Source organism: Colius striatus, chromosome 4 (assembly GCF_028858725.1).
Source record: "Colius striatus isolate bColStr4 chromosome 4, bColStr4.1.hap1, whole genome shotgun sequence".
NCBI lineage: Eukaryota > Metazoa > Chordata > Aves > Coliiformes > Coliidae > Colius > Colius striatus.
In genome coordinates, this window is record NC_084762.1 from 45,067,215 (window position 1) to 45,095,176 (window position 27,962).

The window sequence follows — 27,962 nt, forward strand, 5'->3', positions numbered from 1 at the left end:
TACCTTTCATGACCTTTCAGCTTTATCAGACTATTCCTCTGCATCTTTGCCTTAGTCACTCACAGGCCTATGTGAGAAATGGGATAAGTTTGGATCCAGATCAACTGCATGAACATTTTGAAGATGGGGGAAGGATAGCTGTTCAGTGAATATAATGAATCTCAAAAATCAGAAGTACTAAGCAATAATTGGTTCCAAATTTTAAAAATTATATTTTCTTGCAAAATTTATGTTAATCTTAGTAGTCTAATAGAAAATTAATTCACCTTGTTTGAGTCATTTTTTTAGTTCACTTGTTTTCAGATTGTTGATTTTTTTTAGCTTTTTAATATTTAGAGGGAAAGGGAAAACAAGACAACACAGTTTTATTCTGAGGTTTCTTCAGCCTGTTATGAGAGACAATAGTGAACTCAATGGATGCACTTTCTACTTGCTCCCACATGGAATGTCTGATATTCCTAGTAAGGCTTTTCATATCATTAATACAGAGAAACTCTTCAAAAATTGAAAATTAAAAAAACCATCCTCTTTATTATGTTACATCTGAGACAGAGCAGTGTCAGCCACAGAGGGACTAGAAAGGGAGTCAGGATTTTATTTCTACACATGGGTTTTTTTGATATGCAGAGATACAATTCTTGTACTTGCTGCAAGCCAGCAGATCCTTCTGTGCTATGGGATATCTCTAGGGAAGGTGCAGTCATAGGACCCTCAAGAATCAGCTTCATTTTGAAAAACAGGTAATGGTGCTGGGATGGAGACCTTGTCACTATGAAGTCCCAAATGATGAGTTTTCCTGTGAGTGAAGTACCAGATTCTTTCTCTTTGAAGATGCAGATAACTATACCTTTATGCTGAGAAAGGGTACACATAAAGTCATGCAAATACCAGAATATAAACATAAGACAGTTAAGATTTAGACTCACATTAAGCAGTCTTTGGGTTTAGATCCATTACATGAAATTCAATTGCCCAGAGTTCATGGTCAGTCTGTTATGCTGCCTTTCAGATGAGGAGAGTTGGGCTTGTCTTCTGCTTGATAAGTCCTCTAATACTCTCTTCAGCTGGTCACACCTGATCTTTCAAGATTTTTGGTTTTTTCTTTTTACATCCTCAGCCACAATATTGTAAATGTTTCACTATCTCTGCAGGCATTTGAGTCCTCAATATGTTGCTTATGCCTATCAAGAAAGAATAACATTGCCTGAATATTTATTGCTAAAATGAACCTTATGCACTGTCGGTTAGCAAACTAACTCTGACAACTCAGCACCATGTGTCCAATGACAGAAAGAGTACTTTGAGTGGATGAATAGCTGGGATAATGCGAGGAGTGCCAGAACTGGAGTAGATATCCACACACATTTGATATTTCCCCTACCTTAGCTCAGAATAATCAATGCTTCAAATTTCTCTGAGAGATACTTTCAGGATCACAGCCTTTTCAATAAGGATATGCTTAGTGATCCTACACACATGGTTATCTATGACCTCCTCCACATCTTTCGGATGAGAAGAGTGGGGCATACTGCCTACTGAGCAACTGTGGATTAGGATAGCAGGGTTTCAGACTGCAATCGAAGAACTTTTCTGTGTTGGCAAGGCACCTCTCACTCTGGTATCTGTGCTGAAGGGCTGGAGCAGGTTCATCATACAACTTCAAGAACATGTCTTTCCACATCCAAAGATTCTGTAACCACTTCTTGTTACTTCTTAAATAACTTCTTGATATTAAAGTCAGCACTACAGTGTGATGCTGACACTCAGGAGTTACTTGCTGTTCTCAAAAATGTTGATCAGTGAAATGCAGCAACGTACCATTCTTCTGAAGTGTTTGTCCTATCCATTCATCTCCCTCAAAAACTTTTGTCTACATTTCAGCACACCCATCAGTTGCATTTCTAATCGGGAATAATTTAAATTTCTGAATATAGAAGGAAAACATACAAGACAGATGCAGATGCAGAATTCCCTAAGGATCCATAAGTAAAAATAGATGCATGGAGACACTGAAGTGTGTGCATTGCTAAATATTTTGATGTAGAAAGCATTATGGCACACAGAACAGAAATCTGGGGGAAACCTGACCCTGAGATCTAACACTTTGCTAAACTCTCATGAAGCTATGCAGGCTGTGCTGTCATTCAATGAGATCTGGACAGGCTGAGGGGTTGGGTGGGGAGAAATCTAATGAAATTCAAGAAATTAAGTATAGAGTCTTGCATCTGGGAAAGAAGAACCCCATGTACCAGTACAGGTTGGGGAATGAACTCTTAGACAGTAGTGTAGAGGAAAGGGACCTGGGGGTCTTGGTGGACAGTAGGATGAGCATGAGCCAGCAATGTGCCCTCGTAGCTAAGAAGGCCAATGGCATCCTGGGGTGTATTAGAAGGGGTGACGTTAGCAGGTCAAGAGTGATTCTGCTCCCCCTCTATTCTGTCCTTGTGATACTGCATCTGGAATATTGTGTCCAGTTCTAGGCCCCTCAGTTCAAGAAGGACAGGGAGCTGCTGGAGAGAGTTCAGTGCAGGGCCACCAAGATGATGGAGTGCAGCATCTCCCTTATGATGAAAGGCTGAGGGAGCTGGGACTCTTCAGTTTGGAGAAGAGGACATTGAGGGGTGACCTGATAAATGTTTACAAATACATAAAGGGTGAGTGTCAGGAGGATGGATTCAGTCTCTTCTCAGTGATGACCAATGATAGGACAAGGGGCAATGGGTACAAGCTAGAACATAAGAGGTTCCAAAGAAATACAAGGAATAATTTCTTCACTGTGAGGGTGACAGAGCACTGGAACAGGCTGCCCAGATTGGTTGTTGAGTCTCATTCTCTGAAGACATGCAAAACCCACCTGGATGAGTTCCTGTGTGACCTACTCTAGGTGGCCTGCTCTGGCAATGTGGTTGGACTAGATGATTTTTCAAGGTTCCTTCTAATCCTTAAGATTCTCTGATTCTGTGATAAATGCTCCAGAAGGAGTCAGGTAAATAGTACAGGTAAGCAGAGGGAAAAGTCTGCAACATCAAAATCTGCAACATCAAAATCTAGAGTTCAGATTTCTGCTATAATCAATAGGAGGAAACAGGTAACTGCAGAAAACCACTCCTCTCAAAATCCCTCTCCTACAAAAGACCAGACCTATCACTAGAAGAGATGTAGGCATGTTATAGCCTTCCAAAGTTAGGTGAGATAAATTCCACCCGCTTGTGATCCAATATGTTATATTTGAAACAGGAACTGACACAGCCTTTTGCAGTGAGGACACCTAGGAACAGCAAAAGTAACCAAGAGTGTAAACATTCTGACTGGTTGAGTTCTTATCAGAAGTTGTGATAGAGATGGTTACTATTTTAGGCATGGCCTCATTTTTATCTGCAGGTATTACTTGAAAATATCTGTTTAATATTTTCTTAAACTCTGTTTGGTTGCTCTTAATGCATCTGTGATCCTCATACTCCTGGCTATGCATGAGTAATAAGCATTCACTGAAAAAGTATGCATAATTAATGGAGGAGTTGAGGCTTTTCAACTAGCATACATGACAAGCTCAATTTCACACCCAAAATATTCAAACAAGCAATGAGAGAAAAAAAAAGAGAATGAAAAGGCCCTTCCCATTCTTCTGTTCAATAGCCCAATCTATTCACAATTAAATTTCAAGAAAACCAAAAATTATTTCAGGTTCTATCTTTTTGAGTGCTTTAGGGCACAATTACCTTTTCTGCACCATTAATATCTATAAACAAACTCTCCAAAAACAACTAAAGATATAAACAAAGACTGAAAAACAGCTATGCTCTGCATCACGAGATAAGGCATGCATTTTCCTCCTGCTTGGAATATTTGTGTTTTTCAGAAACACCTAAGCCTGCAGAGGATCCCAAAGCTCTTACTCTGCTGCATGAATAGTGGAGTTAGTTCTTGACATTTGGGGCAAAAGTGTGGTTGCTTTACTCACATACAGAATCCCTCAGCACTAGCAGGTCAATTTTTCCTTTCAGTGTCTGTGGTGAAACCTTATAGAAAGTTAATTGACTTTTGTCCAGATATCTAAATTAACTAGGTCATAACCTACTCCAGTGGGAGTGTTGAAAAGATCAGAGCAAGCAACATCTTTTTAGCCTGCACAATTAAAAGGCTCCCTTATTTTTTCCCCATTGAATAAATTTGCTAATTAAAGTAAAAGGAATTATTTTTGTAATTCTTTTACATTTATTCTATCTCACTCTTTTATGGTAATATTTCCTACAGTAAAAAAAAAAATATTCCTGTTGGGTTTCTGTTGTGAATACTCCCTAGCTTTGGCAAAACCACAATGTTTCCTGTAGATCTACTTCATTCTGTAAATTCAGCTCACTTCTATCAATGTAGAAAAGCAGTGCAGTTCAGCAAGTTCTACTTTATTTGAATTATATCATTTGCTACCTTTAAACTCACAAAACTGATAGAGAACGATTAGTATAATAAAAGGCATTTCACAATGTAACTGAATATTGAAAAAGTAACGTTCAAAATTAAACCAGAAGTATGTGTCATGAATATCAAAAGGATAATGATCAAGTCCTCCATGTCTCTGAGGCAACCAGGAGGCATCTTTCAGTTGACTGGAAGTTAGCAAATGGATCCCTATCTGCAAGAAGGGTTAGAAGGAGGATCCTGGGATCTACAGACCTGTCAGCCTGATCTTGGAGCCATGGAAGGCTATGGACCAGATAATTTCAAGTGCCATCACATGATGTGTATGGGACAACTAGGTGATCAGGCCCAGCCAGCACGGTTCTGTGAAAGGCAGGTCGTGTTTGACCAACCTGATCTCCTTCTATAACAAGGTAATGTACTTAGTCTCTGAGCAAAAAGCTGTCAATGTGGTCTATCTGAACTTTAGTAAAGCTTTCAACACCATTTTCCCCAGAATTCTCCTGGAGAAAGTAGTGCCCATGGCTCATCCAGACACACTCTGCATTGTGTGGAAAACTAGCTGCATGGCCAGGCCCAGGGAGTGGTGGTGAATGAAGTTAAATCCAGTTGGTGGCTGGTCACCAGTGGTATTCCCAGGGCTCAGTCTTGGGGCTTGTTCTGTTTCACATCTTTATCAATGATCTGGATGAGGGGATCAAGTTCACTTTCAGTAAGTTTGCAGATGACACTATGTTAGATAGGTGTGTAGATCTGCTTGAGGGTTGGAAGGGTCTTCAGAGGGACCTGGACAGGCTGGAGCGATGGGCTGAGACCAACTGTATGAGGTTTAATAAGGCCAAGTGCTGGGTCCTGCACTTGGGCCACAACAACCCCAGGCAATGCTACAGGTTTGGGGCAGAGGAAAAGAACCTGAGGGTGTTAACTGACAACCAGGTGAACATGAGCCAGCAGTGTGCCCAGGTGGCCAAGAAGGCCAATGGCATCCTGGCCTGTATGAGAAATAGCGGGGCCAGTAGGACCAGTGAAATTATTGTCCCCCTGTACTCAGTGCTGGTGAGGCCACACCTCAAATATTGTGTTCAGTAAGGACACTGAGGTGCTGTACAGTGTCCAGAGATGAGCTACAAAGCTGGTTAAGGGCGTAGAGAACAAGTCTTATGAGTAGTGGCTGAGGGAACTGGGGTTGTTTAGTCTAGAGAAGAGGAAGCTGAGGGAAGACATGATCACTCTGCAACTACCTGAAAGGAGGTTGTAGTGAGGTGGGTGTCAGTTTCTTTTCCCACATAACAAGTGGCAGGACAAGAACAAACATCCTCAGGTTGCACCAAGGGAGGTTTACATTGGATATTAGGAACAATTTCTTCGCTGAAAGACTTGTTAAACTGCCCAGAGATGTGTTGATGTCACCATTGCTGAAGGTACTTGAAAGATATGTAGCTGTTGTGTTTTGAGATATGGTTTAATGGTGGACCTGGTAGTGCTAGGTTAACAATTGAACTCAATAATTTAAAGGTATTTTCCAGTCTAAATAATTCTATGATTCTATGTAAAGTGATATAAGTGATATTTAATAAGCAATGGCCCACAATCTGAGTCCCTAAGTATTGTTCGACTGCAGAATTCAAGTTCTAGTTCTGAATAGGATGGAGTTCTTTTCTGTCTACCTACTGATCAGTGTTAAATCACCATTCTACAACTTTAGGGCAAAATTCACTGTTTTAACATTAAATTGTGATAATAACTTTTGCTATCTTTGTAAATTAGAATAATTTAAAACACAACTTAAGTATGACTAATGTGAAAATCTGTCAGCACACTGATAAACACTGATGAACTGTTTCTATCAGATACATATATTAGCTTGATGTCTCTCCACAGTGATGGTCAGATGTCCAATGTAGAGTAAAAAACTTTAATTGCAGGTGACAGGAGAAGGGAAATGACAAAAAAAAAAAAAAAAGCAGGTCAAAAATTTGGGTTAATCTCTCTTGACAGCACATAAAAAAGATTCTGTAACACTTTCCATTTATTAAATGCTAAGTTAATCCTTTAATAATATAGGACAAAGACACCTATCAAACTGCATGAGTATATAAGTATGCAGTGATCGCTGGTTTGAGAAAACCCTTCTCTTAAAAGAGAAGGGTGCAATCATTGTCTTATTCTACTGACTGATAGACTCTACTTTGATGCAGACTGCTGCAAATCATTTTATTATTAATTATAAGTGTGATTATGCTTGATTGCATTGTTCCAGTGTCTCACCACACCAGTCAGGAATTTTCCCAACAATGCAGGCACTGTGTATCTTGATTAATGAAAAGACAGTCCTGCTGCCCAGCAGCCTGAGGGCATGCTGAGAAGCAGCAGGTGCACCCCCAAGAAACAGGGGGAAACATTAATATTATTACATTTTTTAATATCTGCAAATTAGTTGAGCTCTGTGAGACAGTGGGTCCTTGCAGCTGACCAACCTAACTCATGGACTGGGTGGACTAACTCCACTTCATGGCCATCCTATCCCCAGATGTAGGAGGCAAACTGCCCACCGTTCCTCGCTGACCACTTCTCAGTTGAACTGTTTTCCTATAATCCAAACTCGCTGATGTCAGGACTTGTAATGAGCAATGCAGATAAAATGCATAAGCATCTCTCTCCTTGTTGAAAAAACTTTGCACAGAGTTGCAAAAATGCTGGTATCAAGTTTATTTTTGATCATCTACAATTTTCAATTACCAAGGCTAAAAATCTCTCTAGCACCTACTGCCCTACAACTAAAAAAAAAGACAGCAGGAGCCATATGTTATTGGTGCATTCTAACGTTTCCCTCCTACAACATGTGCTTTGGCATCTAAGCAATGCACTTTTAATATCACTTACAATGGAAACATTTTCCAACTCTCTGTCCAATATCCTTTGTCATTATTTTTCATAGACAAGTGCTGTTCGACTGATTCAAAATACAGTTTATAAGGCTTGAAGATAGAATATTTTACGAGCTTGTCTTTGCTTTACATCTTCAAATAGATGACAAAAAAGTGTAAACAATAAGAAGGTGCTAATTATGAAACAGTTGTACACAGATACCTCATTTCAACTAGAGTCAAGTCGCTTTGGGATGGCTTCCATTTCAAAGTGCTTATCTTGGAAATTAATGAAGGAAGCAGAGGGGGAATATTAAAAAACAAAGTTAATTGCCATGATTTGGGGAAAATGCTACAATGGTCTTACTTTCCAGGAAAATAGTTTGGGAATTGTTCTTGGTTTGCTTCTATGTGGGTTTTTTTTTGTCCATAAATTACAGACACGGGTTTTTTGCAGTTATTTGCAGCTGTCTTGTATCAACAAATCAAAAGTGAAGGCAAATAATATGGATGAATGCTTCCCACTTTGTTTTAAGCCAGTTGAGAAGTCATGCACACAACATTTAAATGCAAGTGAATGACATCTGTCCCTGAGCACAGTTCCTAACCTGAGGGTGTGACCATCACAGACTTCCTACAATATGTCACAACTGACCCAGGAGCACTTCACATTTAGTCTCCTCTTTTTTCGAGTTTTTTGAGAGATGCCAATTAAAAAAATTCCATATTTACAAAGTAGTTAGTGTCATTAATGCCTCAAAACAAAAAAAAAATCTATTCAGAAAATGTCAGTAAGAACTGAAGTGAGATAAACTAGTAGCTCCTTCCTTTCGTGTGTGTGTGAAAAATCTTGTTCATCTTTAAGTATTAATTCCCTTTACCTTTCAACCTTCAGATTTCATGGCTGTGTACTGCCTTCACCTTGGCAAATGTTCCCAGCAATGTGTACCTCTGCTACAATTAATTTTGAAAGAAGAGCAGACATGCAAATTGCCATTCGCTCTCAGTGGATTATCTAGATTCAGGATTGCTACACGGTGAAAAGAATAGTTGCTTCTGATTCTACCACATATCAAATAAACCAGACAAATCTAATACACAATGCAGATACACTGTGTTTGGTGTAGGCCTGTAAAGATTTCAAATATGCATTTTCTCAGTGAAGACGATCCTGTATTTCACCCATGGCATTGATTTTTTCCTCTGTGTACATTATCAAATCATCATTAATCATACTGGAGTCTCCATTGTTAATCATATCAGAATCTCGTCTGCCTTGGGAAAAAAACAAACAAGCAAACAAAGTATTTCAGGCTAAGATAAGACAAAACAGACTAGTGGTCAAACTGGGACTAATGTTCTTACAACTTTCCTAGCTATTGAATAAGATGAAGCTATGAGTTCCAGGAATAAAGACTTGGGAAACCTCGGCATGCAGTAAAACATACTGTGAAGCATATGTACAAAATGTACAACAACTTTTATTTTTATTAATGTAATAAATTAGCTAATTAAAAATAGCTAAAGAAATTACAATTAAAATGGTCTTTCAGGCCAGAGTACTGCTACGACTGAAAGCCATTCCAGTAGTAGGATACAAGGCTAAGATGGCAATGATCCTTTGATACTTTTGTTACTCTGTGTTGGAAAACTTGTAAAGACAAATCACTAGGGAAGACCTGAAGACTGTGCAAAATGCTTTTAATACTACTCCTTTAAAAAGTCTTTTCATATTTGTCCTTTTAATCTTGCACTCAGATGGCAAGTGCACCAAGTAAGGACCTTCTCGTTGGTTTGGTTTTCTTTTGAAGAGTCTGCACTGGGAACTGCAGGTCCATGGCTGGAACCCATAGAGGCTACAGTATTTCAGCTAAGTGTACCAAATACTTTAGGTTGTCCTTTGAGTTGTTTTGGGACCTTGGGACTGCTGAGGGCTGTGATATATTAACTTGGCTACACATCTCCCGGATTAGAGCTGACATACCCAGCCAGCCTGGGGTGGAACCTATTCAAGTGGATATACTAAAATTGATGGCACTGTTGTACTGAAGTACATCCCAAAAAGGAACACATGAAAGTTACTATCTTATGCTCAAACAATCTAACAAATTCAAACATATGCTTAAAAAATAGTGTTTTTTCTAGACCTAAACAGAGCAGAAATGAGGAGAGGAGAGGAGAGGAGAGGAGAGGAGAGGAGAGGAGAGGAGAGGAGAGAGGAAAGGGAGAAAAAGGTGGGGGGGGGAAGTGGGAAAAGCAGGGAAAAGCAGGGAAAAGGAAAAAAAATATAAATCAAAAGGAAATTGGAAAGGGAAAGGGAGAACAGGATGGGAAAGGAGAAAAGAGAAGGGAGAAATGAAGGAGAAAAAAAGGAAAAAGGAGAAAGGAAGGAGAAAGAAAACCCAGGTCCAATAACTTATTTGCAGTTCCTAATAATTACTTAGGTTCACCACAGTGTAATGATAAATGCACAGCATCATGTAGAAAGTTATTCAAATCAGGCAGGAGCTGAGCCTGCCAGCAGTGCTCAGTAGTCAACGCAAACACTGACAATGATAAATTCACTCAGGCAACCAGTAAAGCAGACCTGCAGGAAAGCTGCCTTTTGCAACCATTCCACTTTTGGGAACAGAAATATCCATATCAACTGAAAATAAAATAAAGTTTCATTAAAGCTCCCAATGCATTTGTTAAACAAGAGAAAGAAGCTGTAGGACAGGTAGGGATATGCAACTGAGGGATATGTAACTTGCTTTGAGGGATTTGGTCTGCCATTGCACACTAGTCCTTGCCATGTAGAGCAAATTAAGATCACATTCCTAGCCACTGCAGAACACCACCTTCAGCAGCTTTTCATCCAAGAACGTATTTCTTATCTTCCAGGGTTTGGCCTAACCTACAACACATTTTGCTAAGAGTAATTTGAAAACTGTGAAAGTGATGATAGCCTAATCACACAAAACTTTAGCAATGAAAATATGGAAAGGCTGTCGTATAAAAAGATAGCTAAATAGAGTGGTTTAGTTTGACAGAAATAGAAAATATGACTCAGATAGGAAAAGAGCTCTTTGCCCTTTAAAAAAATCACTCTCGTTCTTCCTCCTTCTCTAACACAGGAACCTTTCAGGGAGAGCCTGGTGATGCTGCATTATTGATGTGATACAGGTCTCCAGTGGAAACAGATGTGATATGTTTGGTTTTCTCTGATACTCTGGGCTGAACACAAAGCAAATTACTGCATGTCAGAAGACTTGGGCTCATTGAGACCGTTCAAAGCATGTTTTAAAAGAAGTTCTTAAATAATAAATTTAAAGCCTGTTGCATAACCTAAAGTTATATATGTACTAAAAGAAATGTGTCCCAAGTGATTCTGCTGAGACAAACTGCAAATGACATAAAAGTACATATGTGCAGCTTTTGGATCCGTTTGTTCTCAAACCAGACACTGACAGTTGGGGTGAAAAGTATGTAATAGCACAGTCTGGGTGAACACAGAATCAATGAGGCTGGAATATATACAATTTAACTGAATATACATAATCCCTCTGACAATTTTTCCAACCCATGTTGGATATTCTATTTTTAAAGACACAGTATGACATCATAAAAGTTCTCTTTATTGCTCCTTGGTTTCTGACAGTCTGTTTTACACTAAGTATAGTCTTCCTACCCAAGAGGTCAAGCAGGAGTGGAAAAGAGCTGGTTTGGCCTAGGCTAGGTGACACTCCAGCTTTAAGAGGAATCCAAGGCCACTGTACAAAAAGGTAGGTTTGATATCTCCACCCCAGATAACTTCGCAAGATACGTCAGGAGCAAACCCATGGCACAGGATGAGTTTTCTGTACCTACTGAGACACCTTCCCAACATTTGCCCCTTTAGCTCACAGTGGACCTGTGGCAAGACTCAACTAAAGCAATAAGCAGGAATCTTGAGTGAGTAAGAGAAGCAGTGTGATGTGACACGATAAATTATGTCTCACTAAGCTTCAGTTTAATCACTTTGCATAAAGCAGCTCGGAAGAGGATATTGTTTCCCAGTTTCTGCTGAAAATAAGAATTCCTGGGTGACACCACTGTCAATTCTCAGTTGCTACTGTCTTCTTTCACCCTCTTTGTCGATCTTTTCACCTTCTTATTGGCTTTCTCCCTAAGCATTCCTACAAACTTGAGAGGAAAAAAAGCAAAGGTGAGGTGGCTGAGCTTTAGGTTACTGAGACATCACAGCTAGAACGCGGATCGAAGGTCTTCTCAGATCCTGTTACTGAGCTCCTAAATGGCAAAGCTGGTGAACCCTGGTAAGGGAGTGAGGAGATGGGACCTCACATGGTTCGGGAAACGACAGCCTCGGGTGGATCGACAGCGGGGAGGGAGAGATGGGAAGAGATGCTGCACCTCACCAGTCATTTGCGGGGCAGGGGAAGAAGGAAAGGCCGAGGAGCGGCTGGGTCCACTCTGGCTGGATCGGACCAGCCCGGGCTGGTCGCGGCACGAACTATGTAGAGAGGGAAGACGCGGCCAGGCCGTTCAGGGGAGCGGTTCAGGGCAGGGTGGCTGAGGGCGGGGCTGGCGGGGGCGGGGCGGCGGCGGCCGGGCGCAGGTGCGCAGGTGGCGGGGGCGGGCGGCCGCGGCCATCCTGCCGCAATTTCCCTGTGTCACGGCTCCCGTCTCCTAGCAACGGCGCCGGGTCCGGCCCGCAGCCGCGCTAGCCGCGCACCGCCCGCCGCGGCGGCACAGGCGCGGCCACGGGCAGCGGCGGTGGGTCCGGAGGCCGGCGGGACCGGCGGCGAGGGCGGGCACGCGCGCGCGCGGCCAGGGGGGCGGCCCCGCGGCGGGAAGGATGCGGCATGGCGAGAGGGTAGCGCTCCCGCGGAGCTCCCTGAGGCGGCCGGCGGCGGTGGGGCCGCGGGGGCGCCCGGTGCTCGGCGCAGCCCCGCCGCCCGCCCGTCCGGAGCCGTGAGGGGCGGCCAGGCGGCGGCGGCGGCGGGCCGGGCGCGACGCGGGGATGCCCGCTCGGGCCGGAAAGTTTCCTTCCTGCCGCGGCTCGGCCGTTTCCCACACGGACTTCTCCCCGGTCCTCCTCGGTAAGTGACCGCGTCGGCCCACCGCTGCCATCTTGAGCGGCGGCTCCGTCCGCCGGCGACCCCCGACCGACGCCCCGAGGAGGGATACGGGGGGTATGGGATCAAGACAGCCTCGACGGCGGGGAGCCCGGTCGGCGCAGTGCTCCTGCCCTGCCCGCCGAGTACCCGGCGGAGCCAGCGGCGATCTCCGCCCGGGGTCAGGTGCCAGAGCGCCTTGTAAACGGTGCGTGGCGGCCCCTGCCCCGGCAGCCGAGGCCCGGCGAGCCCCGTCTGTGGTGCCCGAGGAGCGGGAAGGGGTTAAACTGGATCCTGCTAATAGTATTAAAACTGTGTTTGGCCTTTGCTGAGAGAGGTCGGGGGTGCTTGAGGGCGCCCCTGAGTAGGCAGTGGGCTGGAGGCAGCGGCAGGTCGGGATCGCTCCGCGCGAAATGTGTCTCCGTTCCCGGCGGGTCCCGGGTGGTTTGATGGCGTTGCGGTCGTTGGCGATGGGCGGTGGATCCGAGGATGCCCTTCTTCGCTGTCCCAGCTCCGCTCTCGCCGTCGCCGAAACAGAGCGCCGGGCGGCGCCGGGATAGGGACGGTTCCGCGGAGCCGGTGACCATCGCTTGTCGCTGGGGTAGAGGAGACGGGCTGCTGGCTAGTAGGACGGCAAAAAGGAGATCCACGAATCGGCAATTAAAGCAAAGCAAGCCCCGGTAATCGGCATCAACAAAAACGGCGCTTTTTTTTTTTTTTTCCAAATAAGTAGTTGAGAGGCAGGAAGGAGAAGACAAGTCTCCACTCTTTGTTTTGAACGTGCACTAGCTCAGAGAGTAGTTTAACAATGTCCTTGCTGACAACACCCATGTTTTTCTAGGGAAAATAAAAGCGGAGTAAATGAGACATAAAATTACCATGTATGTGTCAAATCTGGGAACGGAACTGAAAGAAAATGGGATTTAAAAGTTGAACAGGAGAAGGGGAGCAAAATTATTATTTTATATTTAGATGCTTACTTAATCGCCTTTCAGTGCAATTAATTGAACTTTGTGGATTGCATTATATTCGGTGCTGTCATCTTTTACTTCCTCAAAGAAAAAATAATCAGACACTTGGAAAGAAAAGGGGGGGAAGGGGGTCCTGCCTCACAGTAGCATGAAGGAATATCTTCCAAAAAGAATTGCATCAGTGGAAGATTGAGCCTCCACGCTGCAATTTGTAGCTCGGATCAATGAGCAGTTAGATGACTTCTGGTGGTCCAATAAAACAAAAGCTGTCAATGCTCAGTGTTCAGTCCTCTGCCCATTTCCCTACAAGCAGTCATTGCTGTTTCCCCAGGTGACTTGCAAGGGTTTGCTCCTCCTTTAAGAAGATTTGACATGACATCTCACACCTGCCAGCCACCATCTCCCCTTTCAGGAGCCAGGGAGGAGGGGGAAAGGAATCGCCACTGTTACATAATGGTTACCTGGAGCACTGCACATGTTCCCAAACCAGGAGTGCCTGTGGACCACAGGCAGGAGATTAATTTCTGTAATATTGCAGATGAAGTGCAGATAGCTAGGAAGAAACTTTCACAGGGCACCGTTTTCCAGTGTTTGAATGTCTCCCTTGTGCATTTCACAGTAAATACTTTTCCACTTATTTAAGAAAGGCTAGTAATATGTCTAAGCCCAGTAATGTGTAAGTAGTGTAATGAAGCAAACGACATCTATAGATCAAATATACTGCCTTCCTGCTTTTATTTCCACCATCCCCTCAAAGCCTGCATGACATCACTAACCACAGTCAGTGTTCAGTCACCCCAGACCCTGTTAGGGAGTGGGTCTTGCCGTTCTCTGAGCTCCAGTGCTTTGCAAGCTCCTTCTTAGGCCAGTGAGATGGGGGTTATTTTGTTTACACAGCATTTATCACTCACTTTATCTTTTACCTGGAGTGTAAAGAAATTAACTGTTTGACAAGAGGGTAGTGGGCCACATGGATGTCTTACTGTCTCCTTCTCACACACAGGAGCTGTGTGGGCAAGGGAGACTGGCCTGTTGGTGTCAACCTCCGTCCCACTTGTTGAGGGTTTTCATTAGCAGGAGTTTGAATGAGGAACAGCAAACAGAGACACTTCTTCTGCTGCAGATCTGCTCCTGGTCCTCATTCCTTTCTCTTCTCCCTTTCACTGCAGGAGCTGGAGCGGCCATAGAGGGTAGTGCTCTGGGTAGCCAGCCATGATCGCCACTGGAGGCCTCCTGAGGATCTCAGCTAGGAAACAAGACCCTTTGCGACCCCAAAGCCAAGTCCCCAGACGTAAACGCAAGGCCAAAAAGAAGCGCAAGAATGATGTAGTAGTAGTAAAAGGCAAGCTCAAGCTATGCTCCATCTCGGGGCTCATCGCTCTCTGTGGCATCCTGGTACTGCTGGTGGGCATTGCCTTGGCTGTAGTGGGCTACTGGCCAAAGCCCAGCCAGGTATACAGAGAAGGCAGCCTCAGTGGGGGCCGACACTTGGCAACACAGGGTGGCACTCCCAAGAACCGCTCCTGGAGCCAGGAAGGGACAGAAGCAGGGATCCATCCAGAGTCACTTCCCAGAGCCAACACCTCCACCACTGCTGCCACCCCACGGTCCCCCTCTGCTTCCTCATCCCCTCAGGCCTCAGTGGGTTTCTTGTTCCGTCTTTTCTCGAGCTACTTGCATTCAGACAAACTGAAGGTTCTGGGCCCCCTCATCATGGGCATCGGCATCTTCCTCTTCATCTGCGCCAATGCGGTGCTGCACGAGAACCGCGACAAGAAGACCAAGATCATCAACCTACGTGACCTCTACTCCACTGTCATCGATGCCCACAGCCTGCGAACCAAGGACGGAGGCACTCCAGCCTCAGCCCCTCTCAATGGCTTTGTCAACTATGTGCAGTCCCGAGGCCTGGAGCTAAAGCCTGGTGGCGAAGGTCTGGGTGCTGCGGCCATGCTGGCCAAGAGCTCCTGGCCACCAGGACTGGGTGTCTCCCTTTCCCCTCCAGACCCGGCACCTCTGCCACAGCAATCCTCCCCCTGCACTCTAGCACAGCCCCCTAGCCTGGCTGAGGCTGTGTACAGCATCTGCCGGGAGCGCGCTGCCCGCGTTGCCTGTGCTGCCAGCAGCCCACCCCCCAGCCCTCTGGGGAGCTGGGGCCGGCCCAGCACAGCCAGCTCCATCGTCGGCTCCTCACTGAGTGCTTTTGCCCTCCTGCCCTTGGCACCGAGCAGTGGAGGGGGTGGCTGGCGGAGGCCACTTGGTGAGCGGGGAGCCCAGGAATTCCTGCAGGGGGACTTTGAACTGAGCCTGACCGACCTCAGCAGCAGCTGCGTCAAGGGGAGCTGTGGGACAAGGAGGCACAAGCTGGTTCTCAGGCGGCAGAGCACCAGCTGCTTGCCCGATGCCAGGCGCCCCCTTTTCCCTGAGCCACTTCAGTCCTCGTCTGTCAGCAGGGGCCTGAACTCCAGCCTCTTGGTAAAGGCATCTTCTAGCTACTCCAGATCTCTGGATCTGGGGGGGTTGCTCCCCTCAACCCCTCCTGCCATCACCAGGATGGACTCCCAGAGCTCCCACTCTGAGCCTTCCAGCAGCAATAAGGGCTACAGCCACCTGGAGGAGGCAGGCACCTCCTTGGAGTCAGTTGTCAACACCCCAGCCAGTAAAATCCAGGACTGTGAGGAGGAACCGGTTGAGAAGGTGGACTCCCTCAAGTCTACCAGCAGAGAACAAACGGGAGAGCAATCCCAGCAAACTCAGAAACAGTACACGAATAAAGAGAAACTCTTTATGATTTCTAGGTCGCACGCTGCATTAGGGCTGGAGGACGGGGAACTGGAGAGTACTGGCATCTAAATGAAACAGGCAAGGCACGAGGACACCTTGCAGCCCTCCACACCTCCCTCCCCCACACCTTCTCCATCTCCTTGTGGACTTGGGAAACTGATCAATATCCAAAGAGCTGCAGTATGTTACCCTTGAAAACTGAATTCTGTAAATCCCGTAGACGATTTCAGGAAGAAAATAAAATCCTTTCTGTCCGATCGTGATTGTATGTTCCATGCAAGCCAAATTGTATTAAATATCCACAGTCCAGCAAGTCCTTTGGATCAGATTAACACGATTTTGGATAGTATAACTGTGCACTTTATGGTTTTTGATTTCCAAGTGCCCCTTCTCCTCCTCGGATTTCTTTCTTGCTGATTCGCCACTAACTGCTTGGAAACTGCAGGCACCTTTTTAAGCTCAAAAGCAAGGTGGTCTTCAGATCAAGAAAGCTGAGCTCTCTCTTTGTTTTGGTTCAATCACTAAAAAGTTTGCAAGGCCTTAAGGATGACGTACCTTGACAAAGAATGAGTTTGTTTAAATTCTGGGGAAATAAAAAAAAAGACAATTTAGAAGAGACTGTTGGGGAACAGAGTTCTGATGATTTAGTTAAAACCGTTACATTCCTGAATCCAAAATACCTACTACTATGTGATACTTTATTAAGTATTATTATACATGTATTGGCTAATAGCATTAAAAGATTTTTTTTTTCTTAATAAAATGTTTACAAACAAAACTGCCACACTAAAAGTCCCTTATTTTGGTAAGTAGTTACAGACTTCAAAAACCTGTTACTTTTATACTGTGAAAGATGATGGAAATGCTTGGAGGCCAAAGGTTTGCTTATGCTTTTAAGTGAGAAATTAATCATTTAGGGGTAATTTCAAAACAAATACTTGTTCGGTCACTGAGAAACCATGCTTTAATTCCATCAGGAGATTCTGTCTCCATTTCTAACGGTGCTCTGTGACAGCTGGAAGTAATGTGAGATTTTGACATGCTAAGGAAAAGTGTTTTTTAAAAATTTGACCTTCTATTAAAATTAGATTTTTCGTGACTAACACATTAATCTTGATCTGCAGCGTATTCCTTCTGGATATTTCACTCCACTTATAACTGTTGCGTTAAGCCTTTCTGCTGTTACAGTTCCTATCTGAATGCATGTGCATAAGCCTAATTTTAAAGCATAATGATAGCCCTGTCAATCTCATAGCAGTTGGCCCCGATGATGCCAACGGAGGTTTCTCACTGACTTCAACATGGTGAGGATTTCTTTCTGCCTGAGGAAAGCACCAGGTTTCCTGAAGGCTGGAGGATGCCTTGTCTGTAGGCAGATTTTTTGGTAAATTGATGAGCTGTTTCATTTACATAGCTGCAGCACAGCAGGCACTCTTTTTTATTTTGCCAAAACAGCTTTATGTGCTCAGAAGATTTTGTCAATACTTCAGATTTTAAATATGGATGTGGCATTTCACTACTACGGGAAGAGAAATCGACGCAAAACAAATACGTGTAGGCAGGAAAGAGTCTTTCCGTTGCAATTATTGGTTTTTATCTTATGGCTCCATGTTTTAAAATGCTTAGTTACATATTTATCTACTTAAATTGCAATACATTGCAAACTGGAATATAACTATACGTAAATGCAATTGCATTTAGTAATCCAGCAAACTCCTTTATTAAATAAGGTTAAAAAAACCAAAAAGAACAGTTTGCCATGTTAGTCTTGAAACTAGAGACACAGAAAATGCTTGTTCTCTCGAGCAATGGAGACATCCAGGTGGCAATATCTTTCCTCCTGTCAGTGGCAAGCAGTGCATTGGCAATGTGAAGATGAGCATGGTATTTTTGTTTTGCTGTCAAACTGCTAGGTCACAGCTGGTGAAAAACGGGAAACTGCCTGGATCAGCACGGGCTGGATGAGGCGCCACATGTAGTGACCAGCAGGCAGCTCGGCTGGCATTCGCACGGGTCATTCCTTTCACTTCCCCGTGGGTAATGCACTTCTGTGACTTCCAGCAAGTTTTATGAGGTGTATCTGAGCAGTGTTACCTGCTGCTGACAGAGATACGAGTCATTGGCATAGCTGAAGACACTGTTCATTATTTTCCACACAAAAAGCCCATGCAAGGAAAGAGGTGGGTCATGGGGGCCACTTGCTGAGGCACAGGGTCCCTGTGAAGACATGGCAGGGGTTTGTTTTATTCTGTGAGAGGTAAACAAATGTTTTTATTCTTAGTAAATATTTCTTTAGCCATCAGAATCTAAAGTGTGCTCTGAAAAAATACAACTTTAAAAAAACCTCTGAGTACTCCTTAGAGTGGTTTAAAACAAAGCAGCCCAGTAATTCTTCCGCAAAGCTCTCTGAATGACAAAACTACAACACAGTTTGCATTTAATAAGTAAAAATCATAGCTTGTTCCTGTGTGGCCAAAAGAAGTGTAAAATGTGGACTTTCATCAGTCAAAGCTGGATTTTTGTAACAGAAGCTAGAAGTGATTTGTAACACATACATTAATAAGCAGAGAAAGCTGCCTCTGTTTGCAAGTTACCAAAAAAATAACTCATTTTTGCAAATTTATTACACTGAGCAACTTAAACAGTGGTGGAGTTGGAGTCAGAAACTTGTGTTTAAAATTCATTAGAGGCAAGTTAGTTTAACATGCTGATGTTGGAAAACATCTGAGGAATTCCACCCGTGTACCCCCACCATGTCTGCAGTTAGTGCCATTAGCCCTGCAGAAAAGCGCAGTGGCTTGTAAGGATCTGAGCCTTCCCTGGTGATACCAGCAGGTGATGGGAATGATGGGATTTGGCCCATTCTTGAATCTCTCCTGGCTGTCCCTGACTGCTTCTCTACTGCCAGCTTGCCTCTTGGCATTCATTTCCATGTCCTGTCATATGCTTACACATTTTTCTCCAGTCTAATCTCTTTTAACCTTTGTTTCCAGTGTCCTGCCACCAAGTGCTTCTTCCACAGCCCTCATCAAGTCCTCAGAAGCTACCTCTGCTTACTAATATCCACCTGCCTACATGTTGCGGAAAAAAAATGTGCTCCCTTACAAAATATTTATTAAGGAATCGTTAGTCCCCCTATTTAAAAAGTGATATCCCTGAAGGTATGTTAAGCTAGAACACCTGGGCATAATTTTTTTTTGCTGTGGAGAAATCAGATTTTGGTCCAAAAACATGTGGATTGATTTGGTTTAGTTTTTAGTATAGAAGAAGCACTATCTATGATAGTTACATCAAATTTCCAGAGGAAAAGTTAATTTCTGCATCAGCAGGTAGAAGGCCTCATCTATTCATTACAAATAAAGGTGCCACTTGGACCAGGTGAAGACATAGTAGACAAATGCTCTAGTTGCTCAGTGGTGCTGCTGTTTATTACAAAATCCTCAGGACTCCAGAGAAGGTGCTGACATCCTCATGCTGCAACCCAGCTCTGCCTCAGTTTTCACCGGCTAGCAAAGCAGTTAAAATCCTTACATTAACCTGGGTCATGTTTTGGAACTGATTTACTGAATTCCCTCCCCGGCTGTTGACCGATAGGCTGATCTACCACAACTGACTGTAGCCCGGATTTATTACCCTGTATTGTTAAGACAGAGGTTTTCTTAACAGCCATTTCAAGGACCGATGCTGTGTAACGGTGAGTAACGACGCGTGCACAAACAGCGCAGGAGGTAACTGTTAACATCCCTGTAAGCCTGCAGTCTGAGGTGGAGTGGGGATTTCTATTGACATCCAAAGCAGTTTACACAGGAGCAGTAACATGACTTCAATTAAACAACAATTTTTGTTACAAGTATTGGAGATGGCACAATTATAAGGCTTATTGGATTTCAGTAGGAGAAACAGCCTTTGATAACAACCACTTTTCTTTCTACACAAGAATATGTGCATGTGGATGCCGTAAAACAGGACTGTGTTTATACTGAGAAATGAGAATTACTATTACCAATTAATGCCTCATTAGCATATTTCAGTCCCTGAAATTTCTCTCTGCGTGTGAAATATGGAAGAAGGGAAGAAAGACACAATCAACCTCCCACCATAACCTAGCCACAAATCAGACCCTTCTACACAAAACCCACACAAAACACAAGTGCTCAGCAGTACATGACAAAATCTAAATAATCAATACAAGTATAGAATTTTTTTTTGGGCCTTTTTTTCTTCTAGAACAAATACATCAAAGTTTCCTCAGGGGAAAAAAAAAAAAAAAAAAGCTTTGTCTTTCATTTCTCCAAGACTGTCAGTAGCAATAATGCAAGGCTTTATCCAGGCCACATCAGTAGTATTTTTCAGTTTGGATTCACAAACAGCAAATGAGGTGCACAGCATGTGCAAGCACAATCTGAGAGGATAAAAAGGGTCTCACAGAATCTTCCATGGAAGCCAGACTACTTCTAAAGCTCTAAAGCAGGAGTGTCTAAGAAAATGCACTAGAAAATATCTTCTACTGTTTAGCTTTCACTAGAAGCATGGAGACAGCTCCAAAAGAGGTGAAATTTCACATTGTCAGGTGAAATGGCATTGAAGTTTGGACAGGGGAATGATGCTCCTAGAAAGAATCTGATTGGATCTCAGGATAATTCAGGAACTGGAGGAGTGTGGCCTGTCTTTATCCACTGGTTAGTCTTTTACCTACGTTTTAATTAGATGGAGACAGTGATGCCACAATGCTATTTTTAAAGTTTTTCTCTCCATTGTTCTTTTTGACTTACATTGCAATGAGAAAGAAAACTCCTTTGGTGAAAGTATCAAAAGAGATGCAAACTAAACAAGTGTCAAAATCACTATTGAAAACTCAATCTATGAGGTTTCCATCACCTTCCTCTGTGCAGAGGAGTCTCAGTCTAAGATTTTGAGAATTTTTTTCCTTTCCTTAATCTCCCCATGACAAGTTTTGATTCTCGTGAGGACACAACTGATACTCTCAGATCCGAAGGTAGAAATGGGAAGAGACTGGCTTTAGAGAAGCAACTAATTCCCCACTAATCTTCATGGCTAAAGGTAAAAAATGGCAAGTAAAAAGTGAATATTTAGCATTCAAATGATTAGCATATTATATTCATACAGGTTTAAATGAACTCCAACTTTGAAGAAAACATAACCCACAGGCCAGGCTATAGTTATTGCCCAAGAACTGGAAGAATCATCACAATATTTACTGAGGTACATACATATATTGAGATTAATCATGGTTTGTTTTGTTTTCTGCAAACTGTAAATGGTAAGATGTTGCAATACCCACCGTCAGGTAAGACAGTGCAATATCATCACAACCTAAGATTGCTCCTTACCACTCGTAAGATTTGGCCAGCTGCTAACACATCCTCCCTAACCTGCCTAGGAGCAGGCTGAGGCCATGCCATACAGCTACCATTTTATTGCCTTAAACTAAATCAGCCATTTGTAAAGGAACAGGACTTCATAATAGGACTGTCAGTTCTCATAAGAGTTGGAGCTTGCAATGACTTTGCAAAGGGAAGTGGCTGAGTACAGGGTGCAGCGCAGCTCCCTTCACACCTCGGAGCAGTGAAGGAAGCAGTGGTAGGGTCTCACACAAATCTGTCTGCAAAAGCCTGGCAAACTAGTGTTTCTGAGGTCTGTCACACAACAGGCACCAGAGGCAGCTCCATTGGAATAAATCCCTAATGAGCTAATATCATATCTCTTCAATACTGTAAGATAGCCTTCCTCCCTCATTCCTGACACACACTTCAGGCCTTTTTGAGGGGTGTAGCACATTTCTACTTCACTGACTTTACAATCAAGAATAAAGGAACACAGTTTGGTCTCAGAAACTAAGAGAATCTATTATTTTAAATGCTTACAGAGTCCCTATTAAAATAGCATCAGATGACCTTGCAGTCCTTAATGATTTTCTCTCTAACATGTCTTGGATACAGAGCATGATTATCTTCCTATGTAAAAGCAAAGCAAACAGATACAGCCATAGATGAAGTGTGCAAAGACCAGATTTTTTTTTTTTTTTTTAAGAGAGAAGAATATAGGCTCCAGTTTGCAACGATGACAGCACACAAGTATCTACCTGTAAGTGATGTTTTCAAGCCATGCCGGTAGCCTATTGTGGAACAGAGCCTTGAACACTTGGCCTCCAACAGGAGATCCATCATTCATCTTTAATAGACTCTGCATGCAAGACACTGAAGTGCTAATCTGTCTCACTATCTTTTAGACCTATCGCACACAGTATCACATGAAATAACTTTGCAAAAGCATAAGACTTTCCCAATGATTCCCCGCAGTATATTTAAGGGCATAAGCAGCATTAGACAGCTGATGCCATTCTGTTTCAAATGAGAAACTTAAAATGAGAACAGCTAAAGTCAGACTCTGCTTATTAGCTTACTGTGGGGACATAACGTAAGGTGATGACAGTAGCAGCTCTTTGGGTTATGGAAACTTAAATCTGTCTGCTGGCACTGGTACCTTAACTCTGCACACAGCCTTGGTGCTTGAAAATGCAAACAGGACAATTCTTGTCCTTGTGTTTTGTCTTTGCAACAGTGTACAGTGTCTGGAGCATCAGCACTGAAAAAGAACACCATCTCTCACTATCTGATCAGAGACTAATACAAGCAAGCTGTGGAAGAAAGCTGTTTCTTTTAGACCCTCAAACTAGAGTTTTGGTGCATTGTCACCTTAATGAAGCAGTTGTGCTTTTTAAAGAACTGCTTAGGACTAACATCTAGGAAAGGTGAGGATGCCTTCCAAGCAATGTGCTTTGCAAGGATCTGCCTTTATTCTGGCACACAATAGGGAAAACCTGAATAAAAGCCGTAGCACATTTCTGGGATAAATAATCCCTTTGTGCTGTAGCTGTGCTATGCCTTGGGAGCCCTCTGGCTGGTCCATGCTTGTCACTGACAATCTGGAGGGATATGAAAAGGAATACATGATGAACTATGTAAGGTCAAGAGCTTCTAGCCATCACCAGCTTACCGGTCAGCTGCCAGCACAGCACCTAATGAGCCCTGAGAGTTACCCAAAGAGCAAAAGAAAAGAAGAAGACTGCAGGTTGCGTCATCAGTTGTGTCATCAATAAAACAGTATTGAAGATGGCAGGCAAAGGAACACAGCAAGTCACTGAAGTTTCTATTGTCTTTGAAATTCTGCATTGTCAAACATGGACAAAGAGGAACCACAAAGTAACTCAGTTGCACAAGCAGCGGTTAATAGCACTCAGGCACTCCCACCTATAGCTGGCTCTGACTTCGCTGTAACTCATCACAGCTTCCAAGAGCTCTGTGCACTCTACTCGCACCATCCTAAACAAATAGGGGCAGGGAAATAAAAAGATAACCTTCCCTCAAATGGGAGAATCTAGTGCAATGTCTAAAATAAGCTGCCATTTCACTCCCTCGCTCCCTTTCCACACATCTGTCCTCTTCCTGAGAGGTCTGCAGCTGGAGTTTCCTCCTGGTTTGGCACACACATCTGTCCTGCAGAGCTGCCTCCACCTTATGGATCCAGGGGATCTGAGTGGCCTGAAGTTGACACATTCAAAGCAATTACGTTTGTAAAGTAATATTAAGATACCGTTTACTACATCTTTAATTTCATTGGCAAATTGGTTTAGTCATCTTCTGAAATAAACATGCTGCCCAATGATTTGCCAGCAGGTTGAATTGATTATCATATAGAGGCTGGTTTTACATGAAGTTATACAAGGCATGGACCCAAAATGTTCTATAGAGTATCTTGTTTCAGTTTACAGTTGCAAATAAATCTGACAATTTAGGCAAATATACTTCAAGTAACTCTGCTGTCATAAAAAGGATAGAACTATGTTTTTCAGCAAAACTGATAAGGAAAGTGAACACAAGTATTTTCCTTAATCCCAGCCTAGAGAAATGGTTGGGTGGGGGACAAGAATCAGATCTGGATCAACAATAATTCCTTTAAAATTGTCGCTTTACAATTCAGTCTCTTGCTAGAAATGGAATTTTCACCCCATCAGTCTTCAGAAACTCCCAGATACTCTAGTAGATTTGAGATGTCAAAACATTAGGAAATTAAAGCATAAATTATTCAAATTATTTTTAGATGAGTTGTGGATTCCTTTGAGCAGTTGAAATGCTTGTAAGTTGCAGGAAAAATAAAGATTACTCTTAAATATCTTCACATGTTCCTAAAATATGACTTCTTTAACACAGAAATGGAATACACATAGCAAGGTAGGGAACAGAGAAGGTTTTTGTCAGCAGGAGTGTCAAGTGGCCTGGATGGCATCAGTAAGTAATATATCCATTAAAATGCACACTAGTAAATGTTTCTACACTATAGAAACTACAATGTGGGACTGCCTAATCTTTTTTTGCTTTCTTTCCTACCACATAAGATGAAGGGTTATTTGTATTGCAAATAGTAAATGATAGCAACATCCAGTATGAAGCCTTCCCTTAAAATGTCTGTGTTTGATGAACATACAGAGGATTTAGTCTTCATGACTCTGAAATAGAAATGAATGCTCTGGTTTTACCATCTTAAAATACAGAAGCATTAGCAAGTCTTGTTTTATCAAGAACAGTACTGATAATTGCTCTGTTTCTCCTCTGTCAAGGGCTACAACTTAATCAGCTTTTGTTTAAACGACTAATTCTGTTACAGTACAGAGTATAAGCAATTATGTTAGACATACTTAAATCTGCATAGTGCAGAAACATGACATATATAAATCATCATTTGTATGCACAACCAAAATACATTACTTCGATATAACCCAAAAAACTGAGCCAAATGTTGAAAATCGAAATTCTGGTGCAACACATGGAGTAACATATGCACTCAGGGTAAAACAGGTGTCCTAGATGGAAAAGGTAATGGGTAAATAGCTGATCTCATCACAGCAGTGATTTAAAGGCATAAGCATGGCAATCAGAGCTGTTTGAAATGGAAGGTTAGACCGAACCTGCCACAAGTTACCAATAGAAAGAAAAAAGAAGAAAACCCTAGTAGTAGCTGATGGTAATGCCAAGAAGCCCACCTGCAGTTCATGACAGCAGTGGCACCTTAAAAGGAGAGAGGAGCTCATCCCACCAGAACCACATCATACACACATGGGAAAGAGCCCAAGTTAGTGATTCCCATGGCACAGAGATTGTTCGTGTCAGGTCCCTGCTTTCAGGACCCACACCACTCTAGCTGGTGCATCCATGTGTCCCAGCAAACATTGCCCCTCCAGAGACTGGTAGAATATTTCCTACAACTGTAGGCTGCAGCACAGAGACTCTCCTGTGAGGAGCAGAGATATTGGCAGCAGCAGCCTCAGCACCGCTCAGCTCACCTTGCAGAGGAGCTCAGGAATAGGAATATGTTAGAGTCCTTTCCTTCCCCTCCACCATTTCCTCTTGCTCCACACACACATCAGTACTGGCTGTTATCTTTACCTTTCCAAGGTTGGAGCCAGCCTCAGACAGGACAGTCCATGACATCAACCCTGCATCTTGCTTTCTCTGTGTCATCTGCATAGACTGAAGATTAGAAGAACTTTCCCCTTTCTGTCTGATATTGCACCATCCTTTGTCAGTGCTGGTTGTTAAGATCATCAGGCTGGACCTGATGATCTTAAAGGTCTCTTCCAGCTGAAATGATTCTATGATTCTATGATTGTATGATAGGTCAGTACTCCCATTGCAACAGGGGCTCTGCAAACCAGACAAAAAAGGACTTGAAAGCAGCAGACTAACAGCTGTGGAAGTGAACTAGCTCAAAGCCTTTACCACCTCAAAGCTTTACCAGCTCAAAGTGGCTTTGAGGTTTACCAGCTCAAAGGGGTGATGTTCGGCATCCTGCCCTGCAGCAACAGACTGAGTCTCAAAAGCATCCTGGGGACAAAGAGAACATGGTACAGCAAGCACTGGCCTTGGTGCAGGGTGTTCACTACTTAGAGCAAAAGGTTCCAGCTGGGAAATGCAGATAGGTACAGAAGCATTAAGGAAGAGGTAATTAAACAGGACAGCATAGAAAATAAGAAGAAAAGGCAATGTTAAAGGAAGGTCTAGGGATGGGGTGATAAAGCAACATTTCAGATCCTGCAAAGATGTGCTCCCAACAACTGGAAATATGCTTTCAGTTCATGAGAGGCAGATTTATGATGTAAATATATCTCCTGGGTGTAAAGGAACTACAGAAACCACCTTCACATGTACTACCACCTGGTTTCCGTGCACAAAAATATTGGCTAGTTAAGCAATGGGTCTCATTGCTTGCTCTTAAAAACCAGAATGGTGTTACTTCAAGTCCTGCAGCCAAGAAAATGCATGTCAGCATAAGGGCAGATGTGTAGGATAAACCAAGAAGGAAGGTGTGCAGCCAGATCAAGGAATAGATGCTTGACACTTGCCCTCAGTTAATATTAAAAATAAGGAGAGGGGAGAGAAAAAATTAAAACAATTACTGCCATGAGGGTGTCCAGCTCTTTTCAGGTGAACGGTTTTCCACAAAGCTGAAGCTCCTGAAATTATGAGGTAGGTTTATAGCACTACATCCATGTTTTAAGTTTTCTTGGGCTAGCAAAAGGCAGCTTAAAAAAAACCCTCATGAATGATAAAGACTCAGTATGGAAGGGAAGTTAAAATATGAAAATGTAAAATCTGAAATATATCTTAAAGACGTCATTTTCTTTTTAAGGCAAGCTCCAGATTTGATTGGGTTTTGACTGTCAATGTTATCAACCCTGAAAAATAATTCTGTTACAAATCCTATCTACTTTATAAAAGGTTCCATAAGAGTACCTTAAGGCTTTCAGTTATTCAGGCTGAAATTATATTGTTTGTCTTCAAATAATCATTTCTGGTCATTTTATGTACAGAATCAGTAGATAAAGTCATTTCAAGTATCAGCCTCAGAGGCTGCTTGGGGAATTTCAGTAAAGCCATTCAAGAGCAAAAAGATCTCTTCCACAGAGTTAAGCCTGAGAGAAGAAAATCTTGTTGCCAGCAGAGCTGTAGTTTCCTGAAGCCACCTCATCCTCCCTTTCAGCCAGCCAAGGTCCCTGCTCAGGCTGCATTTCCCACAGGTCACCAAATGCAAGGAGGTAGCACCCCATGGGATGAGGCTCAAGAGTCAAGCCCATAGATTTCATTCACATAAAGGAACTAATTGTTTGTGAAGGAGCGAGTTCAGATCAAGATATTATATTTGAAGACAAGCTATTAAAAAAGACCTGTGCTTTTACTAATGTGTAAAAGAATCTCCGCTTTGCCAATTACATTTATGGTATCAAACAGAATTCCAGGCAATTATCAGCAACAGCCTTTACCATGCAGAAAGTCAGGGGTCTGGTCTGGCCTCAACAGCATTACCTGAGACCTTGGTGTCACCAACAGCACTGTCTCAGCTACAGTCGGAACAGGATCTAACCTCAAAACAACTTAATTTTGAAAAATACTTATGAACCAACCAGCATTTAAAGCTCAGTCCTCTGTGTAAAGAGAATTTATGACAGAAAACCTTCAATAGGTCTTTGACTCCAGCTCACTGCTCATAAGCAGAGTTGAGCAGCTGCTTCTGCTAGGAAAGACACAAGTCAAACTTCCCATAAACTTTACACGTGCATTAGAAACCCAGGCTAATCACACCTCCTTGGTGCATTTACTTAGTAAATACTGTGTCACTCTTAGGTTTCTTCAACATTCTTTTTTTCTTATTCAACAGCACAGAAGTTGAAGCAGGCCCCTACCAGCAGATAATAAGTGCTGTATTTCTGGGGAAAAAAGGTAGGTAAACTACTATCACATACAGATGAC

The 27,962-nt window shown here is 43.0% G+C and overlaps 1 protein-coding gene across 1 annotated transcript; it reads left to right on the forward strand.

Moving 5' to 3' along the window:
- The first annotated feature begins 12,237 nt into the window (after positions 1-12,237).
- TMEM200C (transmembrane protein 200C) lies at positions 12,238-16,857 on the forward strand. The gene is made up of 2 exons (XM_061995478.1): positions 12,238-12,367; positions 14,523-16,857. Exon 2 carries the CDS (start codon positions 14,566-14,568, stop codon positions 16,204-16,206), a length of 1,641 nt encoding a protein of 546 aa, XP_061851462.1. The 5' UTR covers positions 12,238-12,367; positions 14,523-14,565; the 3' UTR covers positions 16,207-16,857.
- The last annotated feature ends 11,105 nt before the right edge of the window (positions 16,858-27,962 follow it).

Excerpts from the sequence above, each read along its gene's own strand:
- TMEM200C (XM_061995478.1), top strand. The coding sequence starts at position 14,566 with ATGATCGCCACTGGAGGCCTCCTGAGGATCTCAGCTAGGAAACAAGAC.